Genomic DNA, 13,808 nt, shown 5'->3' on the forward strand with positions numbered 1-13,808 from the left:
AATATCATGCGAATTTCATTCATCAACCGCCCGAGCCTCTACTTCCGACCATAGCCTCGTGGCTCTTTGAAGCATGAGGGCTCGATCTGGTCGGCCCTATAACACCTAAGTCGACAGCAGGGCATTTCTACATCTTTGCAACCATTGACTACTTCTCAAGATGGGCTAAGGCTGTCGCGCTAAGGGAAGCTAAGAAAGAAAACGTGGTGGATTTTATCTGCACTCATATTATTTATCGGTACGGTAGTCCCCATCAGATCGTGACGGATAACAGAAGACAATTCTCCAATAGTTTGATGGATAGGTTGTGTGAAAAATTCAAATTCAAGCAGTACAAGTCGTCCATATATAATGCTGCCGCAAATGGGTTGGCTGAGGCATTTAACAAGACATTGTGCAACCTGTTGAAGAAAATCGTTTCCAAGTCGAAGAGAGATTGGCAGGAGAAGATCGGTGAAGCGTTGTGGGCTTATCGCACCACTCACCGTACCCCTACAGGAGTCACCTCGTACTCTCTCGTTTATGGGGTAGAAGTTGTTATCCCTTTGGAAAGAGAAATTCCATCGCTAAGAATGGTAGTGCAAGAAGGGCTGACTACAGAAGACAACACCAAACTGCGGCTCTAAGAGTTGGAAGCGATGGATGAAAAATGATTAGAAGCTCAACAAGCGTTGGAATGTTACCAGGCGCGAATGTCTAAGGCCTTTGATAAGCATGTAAAGCCTCGGTCCTTTCAAGTAGGTGATCTAGTGCTCGTCGTAAGGAGACCAATTATCAAGACGAGACATACGGGGAATAAGTTTACACCTGGGATGGGCCTTACGTCGTTAAAGAAGTCTACACTAACGGAGCGTATAAGATAGTTGATCAAGATGGGGTAAGAATTGGCCCAATCAATGGCAAGTTTCTCAAGAAATTTTACGCATAAGAAAAAAAAACCTTTATACGAACTACGTTACGACTTGATCCCTGTCATTATAAAGGGTACGTAGGCAACTTAAAGAAATTTAAGTTCAGTCGCGTGATGAAAAAATATATATATATATGCATGTACATAAGTAAATAAAATATATATATATGTATATAGATAAATAAACAAATAAGAGAAGTAGAAATTTAAAGGAGGCTACAAGGCGCTAGAGAACATCACTGAGAAAATGACAAAAAAAAAACTTCCATTTGAGATATTTAAGCACTACATTAGTCGAATGCAGTAGCTATGCCTAGGAGTACGCCTAATCCAATAAGACGAGCAACAGCAAATCAAGGTACCCAGTGGTAGTTCCCCATCTCATGCTGCATGGCTTCCAACACATGGCAAGGACATCCAAAGCTTTGACATCCTTGTCAGAAAGGATTGGGGTGGTCTCGATCTTGTTTATCGCCTCCCACATCTCCGAGGCCTCAAGCTTATGCCGAGTCAAAAAGCCTTCGCTCTCAGAGATCAGTAGCCGATATTTTGGCCCATCCGGCCCTGATGGCCTCCAACCCAGCTAGTAGTGTCTCTTCTTCTTGTAAGGCTCGAGAGTCACGTTCAAGTAGCGCCTTTCATTTAGCAAAAAGCCAACTACTCTCATCGTACAATATCTTCTCCAGATCAGACTTAGCCTTCTTTAGACGTTGCTTCCTTACTTGTTTTGGAGTTAACTAGAGAATAGGATAACTAAAAACTGATTTACTTCTCCACGTTTTCAAAAGTACTCATCAACAAGTTTTCCGAGAGAGGAGGGAGATTGGCACCACAAATGTTGGTAATGGGTCGGAAATAATCTCATGTGTTCTTCCCAAACTAAGAAAACCTTCTCGAAAGGAGTACGAATGATCTTCATTGATGACCATGAATCTCCCACATGGCCAGAGGACGCAAAATGGCGTCGAACGTCGGAGAATACAGTGCCAGCACAGAACTCGAGAAATTACTCCAGGGAGACAATCGGGGGTGTATGACCTATCTACTTGTTCTCGGGAACTCACATCCCTGGACTGGCCAAGACCCTCGACGCTTCTTCAAATTGGAGAACCCTTCCTGCCACAGACACCAAGGGAATTAGTTTACTAACTACAAAATCTGAAAGCCTCGATGTTTCTCGATGACCACCGCCTCCTTGACATGAGGAATGTCACGGGGATGGCGACGACTGGATAGAACCTTGGCATGGGATCCACCGGGCAGACCACTTTCGGAGTACCGACGCCCTCAAACAAACTGAGTCACGGCAAAAGGCCCCACCAAAGGATTCTTTCGCTTCGTGAGGCTTTTCAAGTTCCTTGAAGAGAGAGGTTTAAGGTGACTGCAGAAGGGAAACTAAATGTAAACCGTACAGTTTTTTTTTTTTTTTTTAAAACAGATCGAGACGAGAATGACTTATATATATAAAAGGGACGGACATACTAGTAGTTGAGAGCGTATAGAACCACTAGGATCTCTGAACCCTCTCAGGAGGGGAAAGGCGCATCCGGAGGCCCTGGCTATTGGAGGGTCGTCCAACAACGATCGCCGGTACTATATATGGACTGTCCTCCTCAACCGGTTTGGAGCGTCTTTTTGTACAATCGCCGCCACCTCCTCTAGTCAGGCGAAGTTGCTTCCCCCCGATGGCTGATCTCTCTACCTTTGGGTAATGCATTGGCGGCACTGGGGGAGGGAAATAACACTAGTCACAACAAATGACTATTCTCTCGAAGTTAGTTCTCGTGCCTTTTGTTTAACCACCAATCCTTGAACCATGGGGTAACATGAGTATGCAGTCCAATGTCGGGCCGACAAGAATACTGAACGAGGGCTTGCAATCTTCATTGCATACTCTTAGTAATGTAAACGTTCTTCGGCGTAGCGGGAGGTATTTCCCCCTATATCATTCGGAATGTCTTGATGGAAGCTTCGAACGTCGGCTGAAACGAAAAGGGGACTATACGACTTTATATTTCGAACATTGCCCTACTGGGAGGATATGTAGTCTGATCACATGCTGGAGAAATAACCTGACTTCTGATAAAGATTAGTCTCTATCGTTTAGCGTTCATACCTGTCCTGTTCAGATGCTTGGCGTGCCACTGAATATGGCATTTTATGGATCATCTCTCGTGCCTCGTATCGTCGAAGTAAATAGAGCACCTTCGCTTAGAAAAGCAGGCCCATTCCCTTGGGACTTCGAACAACTTGCCGGAACAGGTAATACGTGTTGAAGTAATGGGCCAAGCCCAACTATGGACATAATGCATGGGAAAGTGAAAGTCCATGCACCGATCGGGTTTTGAAGCCTCTTGCTTATATCCTAGGCCATGATAAATGTTGGCCAAGACTGGAACGATTGAGATAACGTACCCGTAGCCATAAACTAGCTATTTCTAAGACCTCGGTCGAACTCTCCTTTCCGAAATTACAAAGAGGCATAACCATCAGGATAGAAAGCGGTCATAAACTCTTCAACTCATCTTCGACATCTAGCTCCACGAATAGCATGTTTCTCCCTGTTTGGACCAATCTACGGAAATGCAATAATAAAAAAATCTGCGAACCGTTGGGATTTTGTGTGACCGATTGACCGAGAGGCTTTCTTTTGCTTCCGTGTAACGGGATTGTCATATTTGTGAGCCTTAGGAACCAAAAAGAGATCCAGGAGCTGATAAACACTGAGAGTCATGCTTCGAGGGAGTCGTGCGATTTTCTCTTGCAAGCACACTATCGAAAAATACGCTGAAAAGGGTGTTCACATGTCTTCGGCAAGTACTCTCTTCGCGTGACCGGTTAGTCCTAGGGAAGGACCACCTCCTCGATAAACAGCTTCCTCTCACTGGAAGACCCCCGAGCACCAGAGTCCACAAAGAAAATCGATGCTTCGCCACCGCGTATAAGAGAGTGTGGTCGAAGTGCACCAGGGCTTCACAGAAAGCTCGGAACTATGTCACCTTGCAATCTACGTGTTAACACAGAAGGGCCGTCACTGCGCCAGCAAACTGACGTCACGAAGGAATCGCTCATTTCGAACCTACTACAAACCTCAGCCTAGTAACAGTCAACGAAGCCGAATCTCCAGGGACTTCTCGTCACGGCGATCTAGTGCGCACCTGGACCCTCAATTATGTGACGTCCAAGAGTTAGCACTGCGATTGGATTTTAGGGTCTCCTCATGAATAGAAGATTTTGCAGAATCCATTCACGTTCTCCTCAGGTCAAGGGCACTTCCATCGACAATTGGAAAGGATCATGTTGTTTGTCTAGACTTGGCCAACGATCGGCGAAAGGATCGGCTAATGACTTTGCTACAGAAAAGGGCTAAGATCCTTCCTTTCATGGGCTGATTCCGTCTTCTTTAAGAATCACGAGATGCCTCTCGATCAGACTGAAACGTGCTATCGGTGAAGTGAACGCATTGTTTTGCCCCAAAAAAAAAAAAAAAAAAAAAAAATCACAGGGTGGTAAGTTTTTCAACATCAAAGAAAAAATAAGGAAAAAAAAGAGAGGAAATAGAAAAGCCCCTATCCTCCGTGACAAACTCCTACAAAAACAAGGGGGCAAGTTAGTAAGAAAAAAAAAAGCATATATATATATATATATATGAAAACAAAAAAGAAGGGAAACCCCAAATTTCCATCTTTTTTTCTTCTCACTTTACAGCCCCTTACGGTAGTTTTGAACGGGGCGATCGTCTCCCCATAGGCAATCCAAGTCTGATTTGCAAACGGCGTGCAAACTGCAAAGGACGCAAGAAGAAAAAAATCACACTTCAAGATGAAGAAAACCATGTGTTCTGCCAGTATATATAGGTAAGTTCGGACGGGATTTTCTACTAATCAGTTGAAATTTGATAGGATCACGGGTTATCTGAACTGAATGCTGGTTGTTGGGTTTTGGAATCCCGATTTTAGCTGAAATTGGTTAAAGATTAAAAAAAAAATCACATTCGATTGGAGTTGGTTGTTGGGTTTCGGAGAATGTTGTTGCTTGTTGTGGGTTAGCTGAAATTTGATGAGTTAGACCTCAGTGCATCTTTAACAACATTGGCAGCAGGTGGATCAAGAGTTTTTGCAGCAAGACAGTGGTCATTAATTGCTTTGGATTTTGTCGAGTAAATTGAAAATACTTGTTGCCTCAATTGATAACCTCAAGATATCCAGTCATTCAAAATCTTCAAAGTTGTGTTAAATGAATCCAAATATAAACCTTGAAAGAACTAAGAGACTTTCAGAAGAATGCCATTGTTGCTCTAGGAACGAATTACGAAGCATTTTTAGCTTTTTTTTTTTTTTTTTTTTTTGAGGCAGCTGCTTGAATTGGGGGCAATGATGAAGTTTTGAATCTCCAGATTAAACGACGAGGAATTTTGAGCTTAAATTTTAAAAGAGAATCTGTGCATAAGCAGACAACTTCTTGAAAAAAAAAAAGCAAACTCATATTGGAGAAGGAAATCTCGCTATAAGTTGGGTTGGTATCGCTAGTAAGTGAGTATTGCTGGTATCCTGGTAAGGTGGTATCGCTGGCATTGCTGGCAAGTGAGTATCGTTGTATCGCTGGTAAATTGAGAATCGTTGGTGTCGCTGGTATCTTTGGTAAGTGGTATCGCTGCAAGGGAGTATCGCTAGGAAAACTTGATCTCGCTCATGAGGAGAATCTCGCTCATAAGGATCTCGTTCATGAGGTGAATCTCGCTAGTAGGGTTGTCTTACAATACTTTGGCTCTCCAAAATTTCTTCCATTTAAGTTCAGATTCATATTCCACTCAAATTGGAAATAAATTCAAATTTTATTCCAAATTTCAGTCTAAAGTTTAAGGATATTCTAATTCAAATTTTATCCTAAATTCGAGCCAGCCAAATCGGGTGGTGAGATAGATGTCAAATTCGTCCCAAATTAAGATTTGGCCATATCCCAAATCTTATCAAAATTCAAATGGTTAACCTTGATATTGAATTATGAATAAAATGTCAAGTTAAAATTTGGCTATATTCCAAATTTTATCCTAAATTCGAGTTAAACTTATGTACTGAATTCATAGTTTGACTAACACACCAGTTGAGGTCAAATTCAAGAATAAATATATTTGAATTCCGATCATAACTTCATTTTTTTTCTTTTTTTCAAGATTCACCCACACGTAAGCATGCATAAATCTCAAAAGGGGCATTTGTTGAAGGATAAAATTTTGGACCAATCACAAGTCACCACGTCGTTTGCTAAATTAATAACGAATTTCTAAATCATTAAATTTGGGTCCAATTAGAAGTTGACACATGTCCCGAATTGAATTGAAGACAAGTTTCGATGATGTAGTTGGCTCAATTTGATATTATTATTTGGGTTTAAAGTTCAAACTATAAAAAAAAGTTGAATTGGACCCAAATTTTAGATCAGGCCCAAAACCAACTAATTGGGCCCATGGATTAACCAAGCCCACGAAACCCATCTGAGAACTCTATAAATAGAGAAGTTCTCTTCATTTGTAGGGAGGATTTTTTTTCTACATCCAGAGGACGACACAAAGACTCTTCCAAGACTTCTACTCCAAGCCATCAGAGGATCAGGTACTAGAGATCGAACCACATCGCATCAAATCAACTTCAACATCAACACCAACTCAAGTTTAACTCCACGAAGTTTAATTCCACGAAATACGTTTCTCCAGAAATCTCGTGTGAACATTGAAGATATATATATATATATTTTTATAACATGGTGATAGGAGAAACGAACCTTTGACCTCTAGTTTGATTATACAAGTTTTATGTAAGTTGAATTATGCTCACAAAATTTTAGTATATTATATGATTTTAATTGATAAAACTAAAAAAAAATCTCATGGGGACTCAATTCTCGAACAGAGATCTTGATGAAGAATATCTATGGGGATAAGATGAAAGTGCATCCTTAGTCCTTTTATTGTCATCTTTATCCCCCTATTCATTCTCAACTCCACGAAATTAGCTACAAGAATTGGGTCTTTGTGGAAAAAAATATCTATTTGATATATATTTTTTTAGTTTATTTATTTTCTTAACTTTTAAATTTATTCTCCACATTAATATTCTATGTGCTAAATGAATTATTTCCAATAGATTTTTTATTCAAAGAAAACATTATAAAGTTTCATACTAAAAACAATAATGTAAATGAATCAAACTTGCTTATGAATGTGTGTATACATATATGTGTATAGTTAAACAATTGGACGAGGTTGGACAAGGCGAAGAATCAGGGTTGGGATAGGGAAGTAGGGTGGAGAATATTCCCCATCCCCATTTAGCCATAGAGAGAAAAATCTCCCCGCCCCCTCCCACATTCCCGGCCTAATAGGAGATTTTTCATCCCATTTGGGGCGGGACTCAGCAAGGCTTTGGCCTTGAGGTTAAATGGACGTCACTAATTGTTCATTATGGTATGAAATTTAGCCTTATACATCATGATAGGTGATGAAAATGTATATATAAATACAAAATGGGGTATAGCCACCATGCTATAGTGGTAAAAAGTTTTTTTTCTTTATTCATAAATAATTAAAACATATAATTTTTTAAAACAAAAAATTTATAATTATTTTTTTCAGTGAAAATTTATAATTAAATCTTACCTAAAACTTGTAGAATAGGAAAAATAATTCTTAACTATGTTCAAACAAATCAACCATTTATTTAGTAAAGAAATCTACCAATATAAACATTTAAAAAATACATAGGTTAAGAAAAATAATAAAAAAAAGTACATGCAAGATTTGCAAGGAGCACATAATAGGACAAGAGAAGGGTAGTTTGGGAATTTCGTCTGATTATTCTCAGTCCAAGGGTTACACTACAAAAACCTAACAGCCTTCACAAAATTTTCCCTCTTTCGCTCGCTGCGCTTTGCCCAAACACTCGCCTCCAACTCCACGGATCAGATCCGAAGAGTTTGGCAAACCCTAGCTTCCTTTCTTCAATCTCCATCTCTTTCATCCTCCTCTTTCTTCTCTAACAATCCCCAGGTTTGCTTCATTTATTTTCTCTTTCGATTTTGCTTCCCTTTCTACTTACTGCACTGCACGAATATGGTTGTATGTATGTATGCGCCTTCTTTTACGCTCGAACAACTCTGGCTTTTCTTCCCTTTTGTTTTTGTTTATGTCAGGATTTGTCGCTAATCTCGACTTGTGGTTGTGGGTTGAGTTCTTTATTATTCTATGGTTTCGTTGTGGCTGTGGGTTGTTATTGTTTCTGTAATTTACATGAATCTGTTTTTGCTTGTTTAGACTAGCTCTATTCTTTGCCCTTCCGTATGGAACGTTTGTGTTGTTTAATTCATACATGAATCGTTGTTTATAGCCTCTGCTTCAGGAAAAGGTTAAGCGGTGTCTGGTTATTATTATTATTTTTTTTGATAAAAAAAATATCAGATGTATCTCAACTCCTTTTCCTACATTGAGACAGAAGTTTAATGCTTGTTCTCCTCCTTATATGGATTGCAAGTTTGGCTTTTCTGTTACAAATTTCCTTTCTCAGAATAGCTTTGGACAAATTCATAATGTTGTTCTGTTTATTTATCGAACGGGTTGATGAAATGATTATAATTTTTTTTGTTTGTTGGCCGCATAATTTTGGATATTTTTATCTGTTTGGTCTCTCTGTGCATCTTAGTGTTACCTTTCTGTAGTAATCTCTTATATTTTGCACTATTTTCCACGTACAGCCATGGCAGGTTTAGCTCCAGAAGGAACCCAGTTTGATTCTCGTCAATATGATGCTAAAATGAATGAGATGTAAAGTTCTCTTATTCCTTTTTTCATAATTGGCCCTTCGACTTCTCTTTTTCCCCCCTTCATGTGTATGCACTGACTCAGTTTTACTTTCTTTCTTGATGCAGTCTTTCAGCCGAAGGGCAGGAATTTTTTACCTCATATGATGAAGTTTATGAAAGTTTTGATTCGATGGGGCTGCAAGAAAACCTCCTTAGAGGCATTTATGCCTATGGTAAATATTTATTTGCTTTTTTTTTTTCTCTTTTTGTCTCAATTATTCCTTGTAATTTCCTACTTAATTCCTAGAGATTTCCCCCTTTAAGGTTTTGAGAAACCATCTGCAATTCAACAAAGAGGTATTGTTCCCTTCTGCAAAGGCCTCGATGTGATTCAGCAGGCTCAATCTGGAACTGGGAAGACTGCAACCTTCTGCTCTGGGATACTTCAGCAACTTGATTATGGTTTGATCCAGTGCCAGGCATTAGTTTTGGCGCCGACTAGGGAGCTGGCTCAACAAATTGAGAAGGTTATGAGAGCTCTTGGAGATTATCTTGGTGTTAAGGTTCATGCTTGTGTAGGAGGGACAAGCGTCCGTGAGGATCAACGCATTCTTCAAGCTGGTGTTCACGTAGTAGTTGGAACACCTGGTCGTGTGTTTGACATGTTAAGGAGGCAGTCTCTTCGCCCAGATTGTATTAAGATGTTTGTATTGGATGAAGCTGATGAGATGCTTTCTCGAGGTTTCAAAGATCAGGTGAATTTATTATCTTGATTCAAATATTTCCTTGTTGAACTAGCATTTTCATGATGTTTAAGTAGGCAGGAAGTCGACATGAACATTATATTATTAGGTTCATCAGTGCTGAATTCGTTTCTTGTTTCTCCTGAAAGTCGGAGTTCCTTAGCCTTGCTGTATATTGGTATTTTGTTCTATTCATTTGTTATAGAATTAAAGATTTCTAATTGCTTTCTATGTTGACTGCTTTTTGTGTGGTGGTAGATCTATGACATTTTCCAGCTGTTGCCATCAAAAATTCAAGTAGGTGTATTCTCGGCCACAATGCCACCGGAAGCTTTGGAGATCACTAGGAAATTCATGAACAAGCCTGTCAGAATCTTGGTAAAACGTGATGAGCTTACTTTGGAAGGTATCAAACAATTTTACGTAAATGTTGATAAGGAAGATTGGAAGCTCGAAACTCTGTGTGATCTCTACGAGACTCTGGCTATCACTCAAAGTGTTATCTTCGTTAACACACGTCGTAAGGTCGATTGGCTTACAGACAAGATGAGAAGCCGGGACCATACTGTATCAGCCACCCATGGTGACATGGACCAGAACACTCGAGATATAATCATGCGTGAATTTCGGTCTGGCTCATCTCGTGTTCTTATCACAACTGACTTATTAGCTCGTGGTATTGATGTTCAGCAAGTCTCCCTTGTGATAAATTATGATTTGCCAACCCAACCAGAAAATTACCTTCATCGAATTGGTCGAAGTGGGCGTTTTGGAAGAAAGGGTGTTGCCATCAATTTTGTTACAAGTGATGATGAGAGAATGCTTTTTGATATTCAGAAGTTCTATAATGTGGTCATCGAGGAGCTGCCAGCCAATGTAGCAGATCTCCTATGATGAGGTTTTTGTTTGTTTTTTTTTTTTGGTTTTGTTTTTTTGTTTTTGTTTATAGGGATGGGATTTTCTCTTATCTCTGAATGACACTATTTAGCCTCCCCCCACTGGAACTCTTTTCTATTATCTTCACTTTGTTTTCATATATTAGTTCTGTCAAACTGACATTTTGTTAATGATTTATTGTCTGCTTTCTGTGCAAGATTGAGATTGTGTCAAGTTGCATTTGAAACTCATGAATTTATTAACTTATATTTTTTCCCTTTTCTTTCTGAGGAAGATGCCTTCTGCTGCATGTCAAATTTAGTTCATTTACGAAGAATGGTACTTTTCAAGGGGTTAGATTAGATTTTCATCTCCTATATTTTCACTTTTTCATTTTAGCATTAGAAAACAGTCGGAAATATTTTCAAATATAACAAATGTCATGGCATATATAGTGATGTTTTCAAATATAGAAAAATAAATTGCATATATAGTGATGTTTTGTTATATTTAAAAATAAATTAATTTATTTTTCTATATTTGAAAACAGTCCAATAAATTATATGTTTTATTTAATATCTAAATTGGAGTTTTTCTATTTATTTTACTTTACCAATAGTGATTATTATAATCAATCATAGATGACCCAAATATATTTGTGTATCAGTTGTGTTTTTTTCTTTTTAATATATCATGATGTTAACCAAATTATTAAAGTCTTACATGTATTTATGAAATTATTAAGGTCAATCTCTCACTTGGAGAAATATTAAAGTAAAAATGTCAAAAAGTCAATTTTTATTAAATTTAGGGCTTCTTGTAAATTTGTCAAATTAAGTTTTATAAATTTGTTAAATTACTTTTGCAAAAATGCGAAGAAGAAGTCCAGTCAGCAAATGTCAAAAAAGTAGTTCGAATACATCTAATATATACATGATACACGTTTGATACACATGAACTACTAATACACATATGATACACTTGAACTATTAGTATATACTTGATACATGGCTGATACGTATTTAATAGATATTTGATATATTATTGATACACGGATGAAAATGATTAGTTATTTCAAGTGTTTTAAATTGAAGAGCATTTATGTAAATTAAGACTTGTGATAATTTAGTAATTAAATAGATCTTTAATTAGGGTCCTTTATGTTGGAAAGGGGAGGGGCTATCGCACAAGGAGAGATAGAGAGAATCGCAAAGAACTTATCGATAACAATTGTCTTCTTATTATTCGTGAATGCTCTTGCTCCCTTCCTCTGCTCTACTTTTAAAGGCTAAAAGTGAGTTCAAATGCTAATGACCCAACATTGTAAAGCACAATCGGCTTCTTTCCGTTGTCCTTGAATGCCCTCATAGACTTCAACTCTGCTCCATCATTTTCGCCGTTTATTTTTGACGCCATAGTGCAACTGTTATCCGGCAACTCCACCAAATCCAGATGACCTAGAGATCGAGACTAGAACTTGAGAGTTGGAGAGACGACTTAGAAGAGAGGGAGTCCATGTGTGAAGGGTGTGGGCGAGGATTTTGTTGTTTCTGGAAAAAAAAAAAAAAAAAACCCTAAGTTACCCTTGCAATTCTCTTAATTAGGTTTTCCACCCACTACCATTTTTCTTAAATTTAATAGAAATTATCTAAAGGTAAGTAAGAATAGTATCTGTTAAAAAAAAAAAAAAAAAGGAATAGTATCAAGATAATAGTCCTTTTTAGACAATTAGATCTTCTATAAAATAAACACAACAATCTATATGTTATAGAATTTATATTTCTAAAGTAAAATTTTGAGACATTTGAAGATTCATAGTAATCAATGAAACTATTTGTCTAGATTAATACACTTCAAAGTTTCACCTTTTCCAAATAATAATCATCATTGGTAGCATTAGATTTACCAACTAGCTAGTTTCCATTATTTTACTTCTCCTCCCCGCCATCAAAGAGTAATAATAATTTGTTTGACTATCTATGAAAAATTTTCAAGTATACATCACTTGAAGCATAGGATGACGAAGTTAGGAGAACAAGACTTAGTGAAACAAGAAAGCAGGTTAAAGAGATGAGAGAACTCATTTCAATCGGGTGACCTATTTCGTGGGAATGGTCTATAGGGTTCATAACTACTCTTCTTACTACAGGATGCTTACTTAGCCAACATTTAGATCAAGCTCTACCCAAACTTTCTAGTTTACTCTAGTATTCCCCACTTGTCCGACTGTTGCTGAGCAACTTTTGGATATCTAGTAGACCTCCCCAAAAGGTAATTTTAAATGTGGTCGATTTTTCCTCTTTGGAATCGATTTCGCTACCGCATCTGCTGCTCCCAAGTGTGATTTCTATGTTATGTATGGCTGTGCTTAAGGGCATATCGATTGAAGTAGATTCTTCTTTTTGATCAATCAAAACCCTTTCCCAAATTGTACAAGTTTCTTCTAAAGCATATGACTTTTTGGATGTAGATGATGATATCTATACAAATGGATATTATATATATCGTACAATGAAGTACTGCATGATGTACATATATAGGAATCCAAATATTCCAAATCACTCATGTTATGACCTTCTACATTCTAGGTTTTCCCGTTCCTTCATCAGGCTTATGTTCTTCATGTAGCATTAAGCCTGAATGACTATGAAATTATGCCGATACTTCCACATATTATGGGTAACGTAGGAGACATCTCTATTAGGTAAATTAATGTCTCAGATGGCAAAAGAATCATCGTATCTCCTGAAAGATAGATTATTACGAGCCATACTTAGCATTCAGATATCCACTTCAAAAGAAATCTATCTAAAAGTACCTTTTGATAGTAGGGATCGAGTTATTGATGTGAGATGGATCCATAAAAATGGGATTTGAGTTATAATCCAGAAATGATTCGTGTATATATTTCACAGAAACGTGAAATCAAAGTAGGCGATAAGGTAGCGGGAAGACATGGAAATAAAGGTATTGTTCCAAAAAAATTTGTCTCATCTACACATTCCCCTCTACCCCATAACGTACAATTAGTTAGGACTTTGAAAAAAATGGATAACTTAACTCACTCATAAGAAAAGTCCTTCCCACATCAAGCATTAATATAGTTTTAACGTCTATTTAGAACAGAGAATCATTCAAATTAAGAACATAAGCCCATTACTTTTTATTTCTCTATAATTGGAGCATAGTGCCCCATCCATTTATTCATCGACTGACTTGATCTAACTTTTCTTTTTCCGCATCAAGAATTCAAACAAGGTTTGGCCTAATCTAGTAAGGTAAAAACATTGATACGACATGTTGCTTTTTCCATTCATTTCTTTTAGGATCAGACGTACTTGTTTGGAATTAATTTTTAAGTACTTACAAGAACCTTTTATTTAAGCACTTGAAAAGTCATTCCAAATAAATCTTTAAAAGATCTTACCGAAGAGATTTGACTTCAACATATCTATAAGCAAGTAGGTTGGGTATGAAATTATGAT

The 13,808-nt window shown here is 37.8% G+C and overlaps 1 protein-coding gene and 1 non-coding gene across 2 annotated transcripts; both read left to right on the plus strand.

The window, feature by feature from the left end:
- The first annotated feature begins 7,798 nt into the window (after positions 1-7,798).
- Positions 7,799-10,540, plus strand: LOC120086582 (eukaryotic initiation factor 4A-11). Its single transcript, XM_039043309.1, has 5 exons — positions 7,799-7,955; positions 8,657-8,726; positions 8,831-8,937; positions 9,029-9,459; positions 9,706-10,540. Exons 2-5 carry the CDS (start codon positions 8,659-8,661, stop codon positions 10,339-10,341), a joined length of 1,242 nt encoding a protein of 413 aa, XP_038899237.1. The 5' UTR covers positions 7,799-7,955; positions 8,657-8,658; the 3' UTR covers positions 10,342-10,540.
- LOC120087428 lies at positions 8,347-8,457 on the plus strand. The gene has a single exon (XR_005484569.1). It is a non-coding gene; the product is annotated as a small nucleolar RNA snoR98 (small nucleolar RNA).
- Positions 10,541-13,808: the final 3,268 nt, after the last annotated feature.

Source organism: Benincasa hispida, chromosome 9 (assembly GCF_009727055.1).
Source record: "Benincasa hispida cultivar B227 chromosome 9, ASM972705v1, whole genome shotgun sequence".
Classification (NCBI taxonomy): Eukaryota; Viridiplantae; Streptophyta; class Magnoliopsida; order Cucurbitales; family Cucurbitaceae; genus Benincasa; species Benincasa hispida.

What these genes read in the sequence shown, in the direction of transcription:
- LOC120086582 (XM_039043309.1), top strand. Translation starts at nt 8,659, where the DNA reads ATGGCAGGTTTAGCTCCAGAAGGAACCCAGTTTGATTCTCGTCAATAT. An exon ending in GATGCTAAAATGAATGAGAT is followed by an intron (nt 8,727 to 8,830) that starts GTAAAGTTCTCT and finishes TTCTTGATGCAG; the next exon opens with TCTTTCAGCCGAAGGGCAGG. An exon ending in TAGAGGCATTTATGCCTATG is followed by an intron (nt 8,938 to 9,028) that starts GTAAATATTTAT and finishes TCCCCCTTTAAG; the next exon opens with GTTTTGAGAAACCATCTGCA.